Consider the following 18,983-nt stretch of genomic DNA (forward strand, 5'->3'; position numbering starts at 1 on the left):
TATTTTATTAAAACTTCACAATGAAACAGTTGAAATAAGTAAAAACAAAATTAAGTAATATTTTAGATAATTTTCCTAATTAATATAAATACAAAATAATGTAATCATATAGTTTTCAAATACACTAAATTGAAAATGTTAAAATATTACTTATAAAAAATTGCTCAAATATATTCGTAAAATAATATAAGCTAAAGTTAAAAGATCCGTATATATGAAAAAATGTTAATTAACAGTCTTTCTATCACGTGAGTAGAAAATATACGGTGACCAACCTATGGACTCTCTGGGCGTCCCAAGTCAGTCAACGGCTCAACGCAGTTTTTTATATATAAACTTGTGAGTGTGTTATGTAATTGAGAAAGAGAACTTATTAGGGTTTTTACACACACCGAGAAGAAGAAGAAGAAACCATGGCTTCCGCTGTAATCTCTTCCTCTCCTTTCGTCTGCAAATCCCCCGCTAAGGTTAGTATCATCATCTTCCATTTCTCGGTTTCAAATCTTCAATTTTCTTACATGGTTGTTAATTTGGGGCACAAGGATTTGGGGTTTTCTTCGTTCCGTAAACCATCGCAGATTTCGATTCATGGATGCCAGAAGAAATCGATTTCTCGGAAGATCGTCTCCGTCATGGCTCCGCAGCGCTCATCGTCCACGTCAGGATCGGTCTGAGCTTATCTTATCTTCCTATCTCTCGTGATTTCTCCTCCTCCTCCTACAGTTTTGTTACATTATTTTTTTTAATTTTTGAAGGTGAAAACTGGGATGACGATGACGGAGAAGATTCTGGCGAAGGCAGCAGAGAAGTCACACGTGGTCCCTGGTGATAACATTTGGGTTAACGTTGATGTTCTTATGACTCATGATGTCTGTGGCCCTGGCGCTTTTGGTATCTTCAAAAGAGAGTTCGGTGAAAACGCTAAGGTAACGGCATCCAAAATGATGATAATTGAAAACTAAAAAAAAAGAGATTTGGTAGTTTTGAATCTTGCTATGAATATATTATCTTTGCTGTATCGTTCGTTATTAAAGCTTTGATAGTTTTGGAATCTTGCTTTGTTGTATGGTTGTCGGTTGCTACTCTAATTATTTGTCACTTTTTTCACCCTTGCTTATTTTGATTGTTACTTCCACGTTGAAGGTTTGGGACTCCGAGAAGATCGTTGTTATACCAGACCATTACATATTCACAACTGATAAGCGTGCTAACCGCAACGTCGACATTATGAGGGAGCATTGCAGGGAACAGAACATCAAGTATTTCTATGATATCACGGACCTCGGAGATTTTAGGGTATGGTGGTTTCGGAATTTCCATGGAGTGAAACTATGAATCTTGATTTTGGTTGCATGTGATTGAAGTTTCATGTCTCATCTGTAGGCTAATCCTGACTACAAAGGTGTTTGCCATGTTGCGCTTGCACAAGAAGGTCATTGCAGGCCAGGAGAGGTAACAATCTCTCTCGCTGGATATGGCTGGTTCTGTTTGTTTTGTTTGGTTCTATGTGTTGTTTCTGTTATGATTAATATTTTTCCTTATGATAGGTTTTGTTAGGAACAGACTCACACACATGTACTGCTGGAGCATTCGGTCAGTTTGCTACAGGGATTGGAAACACTGATGCAGGCTTTGTGTTAGGCACTGGAAAAATCCTCCTTAAGGTTTGTTTGAATAGTTTCAGACCTTTCTTGCACTTTAACCTTTATAACCCAACTGTTTCTTTAGCTCATATCCTGACTGTGCAGGTTCCACCAACTATGAGGTTTATCTTGGATGGTGAAATGCCCAGTTATTTGCAAGCAAAGGATCTGATTCTGCAGGCGAGTGTGATATGTCTTACAGATTTTGTTTTCCTTACTATAATCTCTTACAGATCAATTATCACACTAGTATGAGGGTAAATATGCAACTTTGATGTGTTCTAGTCATGTCTTCACGAAATTGCATATTATATGAAGTCATTTAAGTTTTTTTCTTTATGTTTCTCCTTAGTATTATATCTGGCAGTTTTCTTCTCTATCTTGAACTTGCTTCCATCTTTGTAGATCATTGGTGAAATATCTGTCGCTGGTGCAACTTACAAGACGATGGAGTTCAGTGGTACAACTATTGAAAGTCTGACTGTAAGAAATCATGTGTTTTCTACATTCCTATAAGATTTATATAAAATTATGTGACTTCTGATTTATTAATCCTTGCTTCCATCTGTTTTGGCTGTTAGATGGAAGAACGAATGACATTGTGCAACATGGTTGTGGAAGCTGGGGGAAAGAATGGTGTCATCCCTCCTGATGCGACGACATTTAATTACGTTGAGGTATGTATGATGGTCTTGTTTTCGCTTTTTTCAAGGAAAATTATGTTGAGCAATTTGCACTGTTTTTCTTATCTCTTGCAGAATAGGACATCTGTACCCTTTCAGCCTGTATATAGTGATGGAAATGCAAGGTATAATGATAATCCCATGGTACCCCTATGTAAATATGTATTTCTGATAGCTCTATGTAAATTATTAATGGATCTGGAAATACCTCAGTAACTGCGGATATGTAACACAACTTGTTTAAAAAAAACTGTTCATATGCGTAATGCGACTGGATAGAATATCGTCACTTAATTTGTGTGTTCTGGTTGGAAGTTGCCCTCTACTGTCATTCTATGTAGTTTAACCTTTCCTGGTGTGATCATATTCATATTCTTTCGTTGTTTGTTCCACAGCTTTGTGGCAGATTATAGATTTGATGTGTCAAAGCTAGAGCCTGTGGTTGCTAAGGTTGGTTTATCATGGTTACCAGTTTAAACGTTTGAGTTGTTTTACCATTTCATGTAACTATAACTGATTTGTTACTGTTAATGTTTCTTTCAGCCTCATTCTCCTGATAATCGTGCTCTAGCGAGAGAATGCAAAGATGTGAAAATTGACAGAGTATACATCGGTTCTTGTACTGGTGGGAAGACCGAGGATTTTATGGCTGCAGCTAAACTTTTCCATGCAGCAGTAAGTTCCACTTGTTATTCTGTGTCTTAGTTGACATAACCCTTTTACTCGAGTTTCTGTTGCTACAGTCTTCAAACTTACAAAACAACTTGTTACATGTGTTGTTGATCTAAAGTAAAGACGTCATAAAGTTGATATGTTTTAAACAGCCAGCAATAGTTCTCTTAGTTATATAGTAAGATTTGTTATTTGTCTCTGGATGAGATAAGTTTCGGTGTTGATTCTTTTGTCTTCTCGATAACCTCTTACTGGTTGCCTTTTAACCTCATGGAATTATCTGTTTGTGTAATTTGTAGGGAAAGCAAGTCAAGGTTCCAACTTTCCTTGTCCCGGCCACTCAGAAGGTTGGCAATACATTTCGACAATGTTACTATCTAAACTATTTTTGCTTTGTGTCTATCACAGAATACAAATATCAAATGCATTGTATCTATCTGGTTATGTCTTCAGGTATGGATGGACGTGTATGCACTCCCAGTACCTGGAGCAGGTGGAAAGACATGTGCGCAGATTTTCGAAGAAGCTGGATGTGACACACCAACCAGTCCTAGCTGCGGTGCCTGCCTTGGTGGCCCAGCAGACACCTACGCTCGTTTGAATGAACCTCAAGTACGCTTTTGTTTTTGAACCCACTTACCCAATTATTTTGTGCCTCACCTATTCTTGACGACGAGTCAGAACTTTTGAAATGCTATTTCTGCTTTTCCAGGTGTGTGTCTCGACAACGAACAGGAACTTCCCCGGTCGGATGGGGCACAAAGAAGGGCAGATATACTTGGCTTCTCCTTACACTGCTGCAGCCTCGGCTCTAACCGGCCATGTCACCGACCCAAGAGAGTTCTTGCAGTAGGTTAATAATAGCTGTATGGGGAAAAGTATAATGCTGCTTCAAGAGAGAACCTCGATCGTCAAGTGATGTGCATTGTGAACTATAGTGTGTATTTTCCTTGCTTCGCTGTTGAACTTTGATAGTTTGAACAAACAGTATTTTCTGTTTGGAGTTTGAAAGAACAAAAGATAATCATATAAGTAAACGCTTGAATAAAGATACATATAACAATCATAACAAACTTCGTATGTTTCTTTATATCAACTGACATAACTGTTAACCCCATTAATAATTAAACATTATACTTTATATAAATTTATATTATTTTCATAATTTTAGTTACCTAATCATTTTATTTAAAATTTAAATATTATGTTATAAACTGATTACTAGGATTTGAAATTTAAAAATATTTTGATGATGGAATTATGTGTTTCTATGACCTAATCGAATTAGGATTGTGATGATTGTTTATGTTTTAAAAATATTCATAACATGATATAAAATTTTATATATTCATACATATAGAAATTAATTTTTAAGAGTTTGAGATATAAATATAAAATTTATTATATAGTATTTTTTGAATTTATTTGTTTCTATGCTTAAAACAAATTAAAAACGTTTGAATGGGTTTTAAAAGTGGGCTTGTCCACTCATACACACATTAATATTTTGGCCTTAACTGATTTATTGGAACTAATAAATCAAAATAATTTTGAATCTTATTTGATGAATTTGAATTTTCAATTATTAGTGTATGTAATGGGTTTTAATTTCGATGTTTAATTGAGATATTTGATTGCTATGAAAATCATGTCAGAGATCCAGCCCAGGAGAATTTTATTGTTTACCAAATCAACAATTGAATTTTTTTTACTTTCAGAAAATTCATTGATTTAAAAAAAAAAACAAAATCTATTCTCTTTGAAAAAACAAACAGAAGATTGCAACTTGCTAGATCCACTAAGTACTTCATTTTTTTTTTCGATTTCTACAGTGTATACCTAATAACATTGGAAATTAAGTTACCATATATGGAAGAATTGGCATTTAATGTTAAAAAAAAATTTGGCATTTAATTTGTAGAAAAATAAGTAATGAAATGTTAGTAATTGCTGCTACATTAAATAAATGCTTGCCGGATTGATTTTATTATTGTTCGGAAATAAGAAAATGCACTGCTCTAATTAATGTGATTGAAAATCTTAAAAAAAAAATAAGCAATGGCATAAGTTTGTAAATAACTTGAAAACCTCTGCTTTGATAGTATAGATTGGAATGAGAATTTACATCTCAGTTTTTTTTCTGCTTATAAACAGAATATAAATTTGATTTCTAAAGAACTACTATAATGTAAACCATGTTGGAGCAAATAGCCGTTAGAGTCTTACTTTAGAGTTGGTCTTTGAGCTTATTTCGGAGTCCAATAGTGACCAAGTGTCTCGGTCAATTCTGTTTTCCCTTATCAGTATTTTTAGGATTGTATCGTTAGAGTTGTAAGCCTATTTAAGGGGCGTTTGATTTATGAATAAATGTTCAGAGCAACTCGGAACAAATACAGAGCATTATCAATTACATATTAATATCAGAGAAGTTCATGTAGGTGGTGGTCCATAGAAGAATCAAAGGATATTGAAAGCATGTCTCTGGATGAACTGCAAAGCACTCCTGTGGTTCATGAACAGAAGTCCAAGAAATCAGATAGGGAGATGATCATGTGTTAAAGATAACGTAAAGAAGAGGAATGGGATCCAGAGGAAGAGGACTCTCATCAAGACGAGGCAGAACCATCTTAAACAAGAGCACAGTGGAGTGCTATAAATGTCATCCACTAGGACACTTCCACAATAACGTGTCATAAGTGGGAAGAAGAGGTCAACTGATTTTGATGAGACCGAATAGATAATATTGATGGCTCACATTGACGAGAGTATGGATGAAGATGATGATTGTCTAGAGAATCAAGAAACATGAAGAGAGGGCCATGGTTTCTTGACTCATGAGGCTCAAACCATATGAGTAGAGACATGATATGTTCTCAGCAATGGATGAAATCTTTAGAGACTCAGTCAAGCTGGGAAACAACATAAGAATAGAGTCTAAACAATGCAGTTATACTACGTACCAAAGCTCAAAAATAACTTGTAAGTCTCGGGTAACTTCAGGAAAGAAGATCACAATCATGATATAGAAAGGATCATGTAAGATGTTTTATAGGAAAGAGAACTGATAGCTAAAAGCCGAATGAGCACCAACATAATGTTCATGTTATTGGATCAAGTCAATGAAGAAGTTATATCAAATGAACTACAATGCTTTCAAACTACCACCAAAGACATGTCAAAGCTGAGGCATGAGATATTTGAACACCTTAGTCATAACAGGACGAAGATACTGCAAATAAGAAGACGGTGTATGGTTTCTCATAATTCATTTTTTGTGCACAGGTCTTTCATAATTCAATGCTCAAAACTTCACATGTTAAATTGTCTTTTGGGAAAGCAACCAATAATCTTATCCCAGAGAAGAGTACATGGAGAGCGAAGGAAGTACTCGAATTGGTGCACCCAGACTTATGCGGACCAATCAATCCCACATCTACTAGTGGAAAGAGGTATGTTCCGTGTTTTGTAGATGGGCACAACATGAAGGCATCGGCTTATTTTTTGAAAGAGAATTTGGAGGCATTCAGTCACTTCAAATTGTTTAAGAAAAGTGGGCGTAGACTGAGGCTGGAAAGAGCATCAAGTGACTGAGAACGGACAAAGGAGGAGAATACACATCACATGATTTTTCAGATTACTGCAAAGAAGAAAAGATAAGAAGGCAACTAACAACTGCCTATAATATTCCTCATGAAATGGCATTGCATAGAGGAAGAACTGAACTGTAATGAATATGGTTCATTCAATGCTATCGGCTAGAAAGGTATCAAGAATCTTCTGACCTGAATCAGTGAAATTGACTTTTCATATTTTGAATATGTCCTACTCTAGCAGGTCAAAACATCACTCCACAAGAAGCAAGAAATGGTGTAAAACCAACGTGATGTATTTCCGAGTGTGGGGAGGCTTTGTGCATGCTCTTATATGAGATTAAGAACAAGGGAATCGTGATGACAAAATCACAACTTGCATCATGATTGACTTGTCAGAAGAATAAAAAGTGTGTAATCCAAAGACCAAAATAATAGTGATAAGTCGAGATGTGGTTTTTGAGGAAACCAAAGGTTAGGATTGGAGTAATGATCAAGACCATCCTGAAGACGCTGAGCTGACATGAAACGATTATGACATGCATGTAGAAGAAACTGAATAAGAGGCAGATGATGTACAAGAGAAACTAGTGGAACCAACAGGAGAAGCTCAAGCTTAACATAATGTGGGAGTCAGGGAAGGACAAACAGGGAGACTCCCAATTTACCTCATTCTTTGTATGGCCTCTATCTTCTTCATCTCTGTTGAGAAGTTTGGCCACACATGTGGCTCTCTAATCATGGCTATTAAGTCCTTACAGTCTGATTCAAAATTCTGGTAGAGGTAGAGTGACATAACATATTTTCCATTGCCCAAGAAAGTGCTTCAATCTGAGCGGAAAGAGGACTCTTCTTCTTTGGTTTCTTGTACCCATTAGTTGGATTTTTCCCAACATATCTTTCCAAACTTATTCACAACCCCTAAGTTGCAATGTAAAAGTCAAAGAGCCATCCACCAAACATATGATCTGTAAGCGTCTGGCTTGTAAAGCAATAATATATGGTGGTTATATCGCTATAGATGATGCTGCAGAATAGGTACTCCATATTGGTGTATACACGCGAGAAAGGAAAAATATCCGGATTGGACAGTGTGGCCGTAAGGTCTATGCTTGCAATCTTGGTTTCCCACATTTAGAACAAAGATTGTCACATAGCATATGACAACGTATCAAATTTCTTGTTACAGTTACATGTCATGTTAACAGCTGCCATAAAAGATGGTGCATATTCCGAGGGGAATTGTTTTTGAAATTGAATGCTGGGAACTTAATGATTCCAGGCTCCGAATATACGATGTCATTTTCTTGATTTAGGAATGTTTCTAGCAACCTATTTCCATGACTTAATAGTATACTGATAATTCTTCGTAAAGCTCTGGCAATAACTATCTCGATAATTTGTTCGGCTTATGTCCAAGCTCATAATTAGAGGTATGTCCTCTGGATCAACAAAACTTACAAGCATATTCACATCCCTTTCCTTTCTTTCCTCTGTGATAAAGTCGCTAACTAGCTATTATTATGGGATGTACAACTGGAACGTAGAGCATGGCGGGCCTCACATGTAGTCAGAATCCAAGGTTCCTCTCAAGCCTTGACCTCATATCCAAAATGAATTTTATGTCTAATTCTCAATGATAATAATGGCCTCGCAGCTGAAATACTTGTCCATACATATTGTTAGGGTAAAATAAAGTAGAGCTCTATGTGATACTATGGAAACATGAAGTTAAGCAGTTGAATAAGGAATAAGGAACAAGGATCGCATGTAGTGTTTTATTGATTAATAGCGCATGACTTACAATAGGCCCGAAAGTCCTAGTTATAGTTGCCTATCTATGTAGTCGAATTGTACATAATAGTCGATCCCCCTTTCTAAGGTTTAGAAGTTCCTTTTATAGGTGTTTGTAGTCGAAATCTAGGTGAGATCCTTCCATATCCTGAAATATGGATATATCCCTCTTTAGAAGAAGTTTTCCATTTTACCCAGAGTAAGGAGGAAAACGATACCATGAGGCTGGAAGTCATCTAGGCAGAAGAAGAAGGTCGGGGCCCTACTCTGGGCAAAAGGAATGACTTCCTGTATTAATTATCACCAATAGCTTTCCTCTTATATTTTTAATTTCATGGGTGAATTCGGGAGATAACCTGTGAACAATTGTCAACTGGAGTCCTACCTTCTCAGCAGGTTAATGGATAGTATGAGCAAGAAATCGCTTCTTGGAGATTTTTCCCGGCTTATCCAGGCCACATCCATTTATAAGTCCGTTAGTAGGTGTCTTATCCCGACGGTTCCGGAGAGGCTATCTTCTTTTAAGGCGTTTTGGCACGGGGCCATGCAAGACAAGTTTATGTTGAAAGACTTAGTCATGTCTATTAAAAATAACGGAGAATACTTCTCGGAAAATTTCTTAAGAAGTCTTCTATCATTAGCTTGAAGTAATAATGAACATGAATATTGCTAACCTCATAATTATAAGCAATTAAGTTCTGAATTTTATTTAGGAACTCTAATATTGACAAATACATATGAATTAACAAGACATTTTAAAAAAATCAATTTAAATTTAGAGAAATTGCAAGCTTTACAAAAATTACAAAAGTCTTCTATTTAGGTCATTTTGCAATTGCAAATTTACAAACAAAGACTTCTTGAGAAGTCAGCTCTACTACCATACTTTGAGAAGTTTTTCTTTGTAAATATTGTCTTACTTTGTATTAGAATTTTTTTTGATAATCCCAAAGCAGACTTTTAGAGAAGTTTTGGTGGAAGACTTATATAAAAGTCTTCTTTTATAACCAAAGGTTTGACCAGAATCATTGAATAAGATTTAAGAAGACTTCTTAAAAAGTTTTCCGCCATTGCTTCTCTAGAAGTCTCCTTTGATATTATTAAAAAAATAAAAAAATACAAAAGCAATTCTATATTTACAAACGAAGACTTTTCAGAAGTCTGGAAGTCTTCTAGAGGAAAACTTTTTAAGATATCTTCTAATTACCATTAAATGTTTAATTTTTTATTGTCAACTGCAAAACTAACCTATAGAGACTTCTTGCCAGAAGTCTTCTAGTAGAAGACTTGACTGGAAGTCTTCTATGAAAAGTCAAATATATGCAAAACTTCGGTCAATTGCAAAACTGACCTACTTATCAGAGAAATCATTTTTTTTTTTTTACAAAGAAAAGTTTGAAGACTTCTCTAGAAGTCTTGTATAAGAAACACACAAATAATTCAGTTACAAGACAGAAGTCTTCTTCGCGAAACAAATCTGAAAAAATTCAAATATCATTCTTAGATCCAGTACGATTCATGTTTAGCTTCTTCAAGCACACATAACTTCTTAATGAAAGTTATCCATTCGTTAGTGACGAAGAAACATGAACTTGAGTAACTCCAATAAGCATATAAATTTTGAAATCAAATGGTTGGGATTTTGGAATGAAATGAGATATATAGAAAGTGAAAGAGAATTGGTTTGTTTCATGAGAGGCGATGAGGGTGAATGTGTGTATAAGAAATGAGGTTATGAAGATGTAGATGTCGGTTTTAGGTGCATTTAAAGCTTGAAATTGATTGTTCATGGAGGTTGTTATATTGATGATAATGGTAATTGTAGAACCTAAAATCTACACTAAGTATTTGATAGTGATCGGGGTTTGATCTAGGGAAGACAAATGATGTAGGCAACGATATCTTTAGAACACAACAATGTTAAATAGTTTCCAGTAGGGGAAAATGGACTTTATTGATGAATAAGATCGAATACAATGAATTGAACTAGATCGAGTGATACAAACGAGATTGGTAAAGAGAGAATCTAAAAGTGGGAAGACAACGAGATCGATATAAGTGTGTAGCTCTCTCTAGGGTTTTCAACGTGTCCTCCTCTGTTTCCACTCCTCTTCCTTTATAGTAAGTCGACTTCGAGATCTTTGTGGTAGCTCCGCGATCACAGCTTCTTGTTGCACGACCTCCGCGACCTCGGCGACTCCTTCTCGAGCTCATATTATTGCTACGGGCTCCGGCCCTTTAAGGCCCATGCCTTTGATCGCGGCTCATTATGGTATTGACCAAAATTGGGTCCAATATTTGTCCCCGAGCCTCTTTTGATTTGATAGAAAAGGAAAAATGGCGGTTATCTTTTGACATGGGTCTTGTCGTTTGGTAACCGATATCACTCGGATTCGGTTTTAATGAACGTTTTCGAAAAAAGTCGTTCGTTGGCGCGTTTTTTATTATTATTATTTTAATCGGTAATGGCTACTTTAGCCGCCGCTAGGTCATAGGCTAGGTCATAATTTCTTTTCTTGATAGCGATGATAGACCCGTTAAGGTGGCTTATATATACGTAGAGGATCTTCTTTTTGCCTCACCTCCGCTTCTTTTTTCTCGTCTCTTTCTCCTTTGCTCTAAATGTTTCTATTCTTTGAGCTCAAGATGTGTTCGTCTTTCAATTTCCCTCATCCGACTACTACAGCCGATGATTTCGAGAACCCTTATAAGGTGTATTGGGTTGATCGTTCTGTCGCCCTTGACTTGGTCGGTACGCATGAGACTCCCAAAACTGTGAGAGAAGGCTACTACGGAGCCTATCTTTCCTTCTTTCGCTCATGCGGTCTTATCTTCCCGATCCCGGAGCCAATACTCGAGGTCCTGGCGGAGCTTGGGTTATCGCTTACCCAGCTTCTCCCGAACTTTCTTAGGCATCTCGTCGCCTTCTTGGTTAAGGCTAGGGAGGAGGGTCTTGCTTTTCGTCGTAGCGAGTTTCGTCAGCTCGTTCTGGTGAAGCGGAATAAGCAAAACCCTGGTACTTTCCTCGTGTCTATGCGCCCAGGTCGCCACTTCATCGAGGACATCCCTTATCGACATGAGAAGTGGCGCGAGCAATTATTTTGTTTTCAAGATGGATCGAGCATCTACGGGTGACTACGACTTCTCCCAGCTTCCCTGGCATTGGGCCGAGAATATTGGTTAGTTTTCTTTTGCCTATGTGTTGATGATTTTTTTTCTTTTGGGAGTTGAAGACTAAAACTTTTCGTTTATTTTCGTTTGATTCAGTTCCTTCTGGAAGCTCTTGAATGTCAGATGAGATCCATGGTCTGATGAGGGTCCTTCGGAGAGGTCGTTCGAACTGGTCTACTTTTGATCGATCTTGGATTCAAACTAGCTTCGCCTTGCCGGTGAGGACCGACAGTGCTCCTTTGGTTGAGGAGTCTGAAGACGAGGCCGAACATTCCCAGGAGGTCGTAGCGACTCCTTCTGTTCAGACCCAGTCTTCAGATCGGCTAACTTGACAGCTTGTGAGGAGGTCGTCGTTCCGAACTTCTGGGTCAGCATCGAGGGGCCGAGCTTCCGGAAAATCTCCCTTGATCTCGATTCATGATTCCGACGACGAAGATGTTTCAGGAGAATATCGACCTCCTGTCTCGTTGAGTCCTGGCTCAGAAGACAAGACTGTGGCGGCGACTCGCAAGCGACGTCAGTCATCGGAGGGTGCCTTGCCTGGTCCGTCTCATCCTAGGCTTGTTTCTGAGGGAGATGGTTCTTCGTTTGCGGCCCAAAGCGACCTAATTTCCCTCGCTGGTCGCATGAGGTCTGCGGGTTGCCGTCTCCCATCTCTCGCTTCCTCAGTCGAGAGGGAAGCCTACGCCAAGGTTGATGTGGCAAGCTCTAAGGTTCGTTTCTCGCCTTCATTCTATTTGAAAAGCTGTTTTGTGGTATTTGCTTATTTCAATTTCATCTTAGGTGATGAAAGCTTTTAATGAATATGTTGTGACGATGGAAGATTATGTCGTGGCTTCTCGGAACGACATGGAAATCGAGAGCATTGGTTTTGAGATCAAGAGGCTTTCGAAGGAGCTTAAAGTCACCAAGCGAGAAGGGAAGAAGGATGCCGAAAAGATCGAAGCTTTGACTGAAGACTGGAGGAGATTTCATCTGGAGAACGAGGCTCTCACGTCCCAGAAGGTTGCTCAAAGGGCAAAAATTGCGGCGCTCGAGGTCGAGAGAGATCGAGACATTCGCAGCGAGTCTCGTATTGCACGTCGCGATATCGCGGCTAAGTATCGGGAAGTTCTTGAATCTTTGAAGGATAGGTGGGCGAGCAAGAAGAAGGAAGTGTCTACTGAGATCCGGCTACAAGAGGTGACCGCCAACATCGATCTCCTGACCGAGCTCAAGGATGGGGGCCTGACTGTGGATGCGGACCTTGCTCGATTAAAGGGAATGGAAGGAGACTGCGAGGATCTTGTCGCCTCCGCCGCCGTGCCGGATTGGTCGATCTCCGAGGTCGATCTTCCTTAAGTCTTTGATGATTTGGTGGATCATGTCGGGGCGTCGTCTGTCCCCGATGATTCTGTTTCGAGTTAGTTTTTTTTTTTTTAAATATCTTTTTGTTTTTGACGATCTTTGATCTTGATATCTTGGATATCTTTTAATGGATAAGCATAATATTTTGGAATATCCCTGTTTCCTTAGCTTTTGAGATTCTTTTTGTTCAGGTTGTTGAGATATGGCGAGGTTCCGATCCTTATAAAGCTTTGGCTTTGCTCTAGGACTCGTCATAGTATTTCATTTAGTTTCGTTTTTTCTTGCTAAAGGAACATGACTTCGAGAAGATCCAACTCTCGCGATTCCGATAGGGTACGAACTCGAACTGGTAGTGCCAATGCGGAATGTATTCGATCCGGAGATGTGAGTGATGCACTCACAGAAGTTCTTCGTGAAGAGACCCGACATCCGCGGCCTTCAACCCAAGGGGCCAAAGATCCCGAGGGTGAAAAATCTGTTGCTCGTGTTAACTCGAGTAGCCCAACAGGTTCGGAGGGGCGTGATCGTCCTCCGAATAAGGCTAAAACGAATGGTTCGGACCATCGTCTTGGTGTCCCGGGTGAAGCGGCTGTTGTTAAGCCGTTTCATTGGCAGTTCGCGCGGGCTGCGGTCCTCAAAATGGCTGACCAAACCCGTACAGCAAAACAAGCCTTTGTAGATCGGCCCGCGGGACATATAATTGCAAACGGACATATGGCTCCTGAATGCTTCAAGACATGATTCAGGATGCTATATGAGTTTCATGATGCATCAGTAAGTGAGTTTAGTCGAGGATTGAACTGTATAAGGCAATACACTTGTTAGTTGAAGATTTTAATTGGATCAAAACACTAGTTTATTTACTTTTGTTAGACTCTAAACATTTTAAAAATAAATAATACTTTAGTTACTGAATCCAAATATTATAACTCATAAGTTCATAACAAATGCTTTAGTTTTCTGAATCCAAAATTAAATAAAACCAATACCAAATCAAAGATGCTGATCCCAAAAATAAATAAAAAGAAAACATCAATCACACTTCTTGTTCTTCATCTTTATCACCAACAAGGACAAAAAGATGGAGATTGATCTTCTTCACCATCAACTTCATCTTCTGCGAATAAGAATAATAGAAGTTAGTTAAAGATATATTGAAACCTAAAACTCCAAAATGTATGATAATGTGAACAAATATATATAGGAAAAACTATGAAGAACCCATTGCGGGAACTATATCTTCTTCTTCGGTGGAAAGTGAGTTTTCAAATTTCTTATGATGACTCGAAGAAGCTTCACCGATGCAGATCTAAGGCGCTTGGGAGACCAGAAGCATCATCGACCCTGAAACCACCGTCACCGGAGCTACATAACGTCGAATCACCTTCTCTCTCTCTCTCTCTCTCTCTCTCTCTCTCTCTCTCTCTCTCTCTGTTTTAGGTGAAAGAAGAAATGGGGACTTAGGGTTGTGGGTCTTCAAAATCCCGCAGGTTAACCTGTAATCCATCCCGCTTTCGACCCTTCCCGCTTTGAACACAGCCCGCAATTTTGCGGGCTTACCAAATGGCGGCCCAATCCCGTCCTGCAGCAAGCTTTTACGGGCCAGGCCCGCGGTCCAGCTCCTTGATTGACATCCCTAGTTGATCATTACTCGGGATAGTTCGCAGCCACCAACGTCGATTCGTATCACGAGAGCATCGTCTTGTTGTTTATCGAGGTCTGTGGTTTCATTTTCGTCGAAGGTGATTTCGTGATCGGGACCCGATAGGGGCTCTCTAATTCCTACGTTGTTTTCGGCTCTCCGTTGGTATGCTTTGATTGAGTTGACCGAATTGCAGAATTTAGAGTCTCCGTAAATGAAGTCGATCCGTTTTTTGCCCTTGTTGTGGGCCGGAAAATTCCACCTCTTAGTCAGTGCTAGTCGATAGTGTCTCTACCCCCCAGACATATTGCGATTGAGAGTTTTCATTATGTCTTTTTTTCTGAGTAGGTTTCTCCAGCAGCTCTCGAATCTTGGTCATTTTTTTCTTTCACTTGAAGTTGGAGATTTTTACGCAAGGAGGATTTGTGTTTGGGTTGTACTTAGTGACACGGGGAGGGGGAGTGGCTTCGTCGGAATTTTCCAATGTGTGGATCGCTACCGAGATCTCGAAGTGAATTTTCCCTTCGGTTTGACTCTTAGTTTCGTTGGTTGTGTTGTTACTTCGTCCCCACGAAATCACGTCGACTCTTTTCTTCGGAGCCGGGGGTGGAAAGCTCGGTGATTCCTGTTCGATTTCCCCGCCTCTTTTGTTTGTCGAGACTTTGGATTTTCGGTTGGATTTTGGAGTCACTGGTTCTTCTTCTTCCTCTCTGTTTTCCTCAGTGGTTTTCTTGCTCTTCGGTCTCGTGGCACTTGCGATCATGGAAGGCGCAGTACTTGCTGAGATCGTATATTGAAGACTTTTACAGCGAATTATTTATTGCATAAGAGTGCTGCCCTTTGGTGGTTGGTTCTTTAGGAGCTGTAGGTTTTTTGGCACGTTATTTTTGTTCGTGCTATACTGTTCCTTTAACGCTGCGACCTCCTCTTCATGGGTGGCGAAGTAAGAGGCTCAGTATAGAGCGTCGGCCATTGAAACAGGTGTTCGAACCGCCAGTTCTTCTCTAAATTTGGACGAGAACCAGACGTCATTCTTCAATGCCGCTTGGGCGACGACCTCGTTCGGGTGCGAAATCTTGGCCTTGATCTCACGGAACTTGTTTATGTACGCTCTTAGTGGTTCGAAAGGTGCTTGTTTGATATTCCAAAGATCTGCCTCGGTAACTCTTGTCTCTATGAAGACTGAGTACTGTTTTAGGAACGTAGACACTATTTGGGTAAAGTTGTCGATAGAATTTTCTTCTAGTCCAGTGAACCATTCTAGGGCGGCTCCAGTGAGGTTCTCGGCGAAGAAACGGCAAATCCGGCCTCTTTTTCGTCGTTGGTGAGGTGTGCTCTTGATATCGCTAGACGGAAGGCTCGCACATTGGCTTTCGGGTCTGTATTCCCGACGTATTCGGGTAATTTCAGTTTTCCAACGTGATGCAGTCATACGCTGGCAATTCTGTTTGTAAACGGAGTCCTTCTTGTTTTATTCGATGACCATGTTGATATCTGGGGCAGAGCTCGTCGCCATATGCATGACCGCATGTATCCTTTTGAGCTAGGCATCATTTCTTTCGATGTAATTCTGAAATGCTCCGGTTTCGTTCGGGATCCCTAATTCTTCCCTTTGGGGGTCGATGTTGACGTGGCCATGAAGATCGTGCCTCCGAGCTTGTTCGGCTTTCGGGGATCGACGGGTTTGGTGGTGGGATCCGAGTTCTCAGTTCCCCGTGCCTTTCAGTCGATCCATTCTAGAATTGGATTGGAGTGCTTCGTGAGTGTTGGAGCCCCGTATCGATATCATCTAATCCACTTTAGCTTAAGCTTCAGTGGGTCATGCCCTGCGGCGGTGGTCGTTGTGATTTTTTCCCGTGTAGCGTCCAGATCGAGCGCTTGGGATCTCCGGAGTTCCGAACAGACCGACATTTTGAAGGTTCGATGTACTCCTTAATGGATCGAGGGACGTTTGATTCCATTTTCGAGCGTTCACGGCTCGATGATCTTCGAGCTCCTTCTCAGCTTGCTCTAATCGATCAGCGATGGTCTGATTCGCAATCTTTTGACTGCGAATTTCATCGATTAGGTTCGAGACCATTCCCTGAATTTCGGTCATCTCTCCTCGAGTCTGGGCTAGAGGAGTCGGCGAAATTGGTCTAGATTGAGATCGAGTCGGATCGTCGGCGGATTGCCTGTCCCTGGGGCGGTTCCAGACTCGTGCTCCGACTCGTTCTGGGATCGATGTCTAGTAGATCAAAGGGGACGGATCTTGATTCGAAGTCTCGATCGGAGGAATTTGTTGCGCATGGGTCGTTCCGGTTGCACCGCTGGCTCCCGTTGGCCCAGATGGTACTGTTTCGGTCCCTGAGTCGGATCCCGTATGATCGACGTCGTTGACTCTCGAGGGTGTGGTTCCGATGGCTTGGCTAGGATCCATAGTCGTGCTTAGGAAACTTAGATCGGCTTCTTAGCAAAGATGTTTTTCGTTTAACTTCCCCACAGTCGGCGCCAAAATGTAGAACCTAAAATCTACACTAAGTATTTGATAGTGATCGGGGTTTGATCTAGGAAAGACAAATGATGTAGGTAACGATATCTTTAGAACACAACGATGTTAAAATAGTTTCATAGTTTCCAATAGGTGAAAATGGACTTTATTGATGAATAAGATCGAATACAATGAATTGAACTAGATCGAGTGATACAAACGAGATCGGTAAAGAAAGAATCTAAAAGTGGGAAGGCAACGAGATCGATGTAAGTGTGTAGCTCTCTCTAGGGTTTTCAACGTGTCCTCCTCTGTTTCCACTCCTCTTCCTTTATAGTAAGTCGACTTCGAGATCTCTGTGGTAGTTCCGCGATCTTAGCTTCTTGTTGCACGATCTCCGCGACCTCGGCAACTCTTTCTCGAGCTCGTATTCTTGCTACGGGTTCCGGCCTTTTAAGGTTCATGCCTTTGATCGCGGCCCATTATGGTATTGACCAAAATTGAGTCCAACAGTAATGTTATAAAAAGAAGAATACGAGGATGATGGAGTAAAAGAACTATTTTTGGAAAAAAATATAATAGTATTTTTGTGAACAATTTGAACTGAATATGACAAATGAAAATTTCAAAAAAAGACATGTTACTCTTGGGGTTAACTTAAAGTTTTAGAATATATTTGCAAAACACCCAACATTTAATTACAAAATAACTTAATAAACTAATACAAATTTTACAAATTTTCTGTGGCATATAACAAAGGTTAGTTTTAAATTTTACATCTCTTTCAATTGAAAGCATAAATTTAACAATAAATGAGTGCGCTATGTTTTTTTTGGTGTTTGAGCTTAGACCATAATTGGCGTAGTTTTGTTTTTTTCCTCCTATGCATCTGTGTTAGGTACTTAAAATACCAACATTATATTCGCACGTTTTGATATTCATAATTCATATAGATAAAAGGAGGAAGTTTTACACCAAAAAAAGGAGGAAGTTATAAAACAGAGAAAATGCAATTCATTACCAAAGAAGACAATACAATTAAACAGTCAGTCACTGAATAAAAAAAAAAAAGAGATGGTTCTGCTTCCGAAGCCTCTCATTTTCCTACACGATTTATCTCTTGCCCTCCTCACGGTAATGGTACGCCAGCATCTCTCCATCTTTTTTCTTTTCTTTTGTAACTTAGGCATTCAGCATCTCTCTATCTTTGTCTCTCTCGCTCTCTGTTGTTGATCATAAAGCAAAGATGAGTAAACTTAATAATGTAAATTGTAGTAAATGTAAAATGAGGTTGTTTGGTGAGTGGAGTATTATGTCCACATATCATTCACTATCATTTCTTTATTTAGTTAGTGTATGGGAGCCTCTCCTTAGTGCAAGGGAGCCTCTCTTTCGTGCAAGGAAGCCTCATTTAGTGCATGGGAGTCTCTTTGTTTTTGGCTCCCCATTTGATGTATATATAGGCACTCTTGATACATGAAACAAGTAAGCAATTCAATTTCTCCTTTCTCATTATCTTTCAAGAAAATCTCTCATTATTTTCTATGTTCTTCATTTAATTTCTCTTATCTTTCTTAATTCTCATAAAATCTTATGGTATCAGAGCGACAAGCTCTTGAACCCTAAGTCTTCCGCAATCTTTCACTCTGTTTCTATTTACTTAAAAAAAAAAAAAAAATTGTTCTTCTCATTGTGCTTGAACTGTTCTTAATGGATTCTGGAGGAAATTCAAAGATGGTTGTGATTCCAGTTACTCTCAAGGGAGCTAACTACTTACTTTGGGCAAGGTTAACTAAGACAGCTCTTGGAGGCAGAGGTCTCTGGGAAATTGTTGAAGAAGGCAGAGGCCTTAAGAAGAAGACTATCCTAAGAGAGGATGGTAAGGAGATAGTGGTGGCTGAAGCTGGTGATAAGAAAAGAGTTCAAGAAGATCTCATGGTGTTATCTATCATCCACAACAGTCTTGAACCC

At 39.4% G+C, this 18,983-nt stretch overlaps 3 protein-coding genes across 3 annotated transcripts in view; all 3 read left to right on the top strand.

Moving 5' to 3' along the window:
• The first annotated feature begins 358 nt into the window (after window positions 1-358).
• Window positions 359-4,066, top strand: LOC106342873 (3-isopropylmalate dehydratase large subunit). Its single transcript, XM_013781924.1, has 15 exons — window positions 359-467; window positions 543-668; window positions 756-926; window positions 1,144-1,296; window positions 1,384-1,452; window positions 1,548-1,664; window positions 1,749-1,823; window positions 2,049-2,126; window positions 2,225-2,320; window positions 2,402-2,451; window positions 2,722-2,776; window positions 2,870-3,001; window positions 3,298-3,345; window positions 3,452-3,610; window positions 3,711-4,066. The coding sequence occupies exons 1-15, from the start codon at window positions 414-416 to the stop codon at window positions 3,849-3,851; spliced, it is 1,524 nt and encodes a 507-aa protein (XP_013637378.1). The 5' UTR covers window positions 359-413; the 3' UTR covers window positions 3,852-4,066.
• Window positions 4,067-11,028: 6,962 nt separating this feature from the next.
• On the top strand, window positions 11,029-12,894 carry LOC106338709. The gene is made up of 5 exons (XM_013777623.1): window positions 11,029-11,373; window positions 11,426-11,561; window positions 11,677-11,834; window positions 11,889-12,266; window positions 12,337-12,894. Exons 1-5 carry the CDS (start codon window positions 11,029-11,031, stop codon window positions 12,892-12,894), a joined length of 1,575 nt encoding a protein of 524 aa, XP_013633077.1.
• A 5,090-nt stretch (window positions 12,895-17,984) lies between these two features.
• LOC106337243 (probable mannan synthase 15) overlaps window positions 17,985-18,983 on the top strand; it is a 24,889-nt gene continuing 23,890 nt past the window's right edge. Inside the window, 1 exon segment of the mRNA XM_013776319.1 lies at window positions 17,985-18,146. Within this exon segment, the coding sequence (XP_013631773.1) occupies window positions 18,087-18,146 (60 nt within the window). The 5' untranslated portion in view covers window positions 17,985-18,086.

This window comes from Brassica oleracea, chromosome C4 (genome assembly GCF_000695525.1).
Source record: "Brassica oleracea var. oleracea cultivar TO1000 chromosome C4, BOL, whole genome shotgun sequence".
Classification (NCBI taxonomy): domain Eukaryota; kingdom Viridiplantae; phylum Streptophyta; class Magnoliopsida; order Brassicales; family Brassicaceae; genus Brassica; species Brassica oleracea.

What these genes read in the sequence shown, in the direction of transcription:
- LOC106342873 (XM_013781924.1), top strand. Translation starts at nt 414, where the DNA reads ATGGCTTCCGCTGTAATCTCTTCCTCTCCTTTCGTCTGCAAATCCCCC. An exon ending in CAAAGGATCTGATTCTGCAG is followed by an intron (nt 1,824 to 2,048) that starts GCGAGTGTGATA and finishes CCATCTTTGTAG; the next exon opens with ATCATTGGTGAAATATCTGT. An exon ending in CAACTATTGAAAGTCTGACT is followed by an intron (nt 2,127 to 2,224) that starts GTAAGAAATCAT and finishes TTTGGCTGTTAG; the next exon opens with ATGGAAGAACGAATGACATT.
- LOC106338709 (XM_013777623.1), top strand. Translation starts at nt 11,029, where the DNA reads ATGTGTTCGTCTTTCAATTTCCCTCATCCGACTACTACAGCCGATGAT. An exon ending in GCATTGGGCCGAGAATATTG is followed by an intron (nt 11,562 to 11,676) that starts GTTAGTTTTCTT and finishes CTTGAATGTCAG; the next exon opens with ATGAGATCCATGGTCTGATG. An exon ending in AGGCCGAACATTCCCAGGAG is followed by an intron (nt 11,835 to 11,888) that starts GTCGTAGCGACT and finishes CTAACTTGACAG; the next exon opens with CTTGTGAGGAGGTCGTCGTT.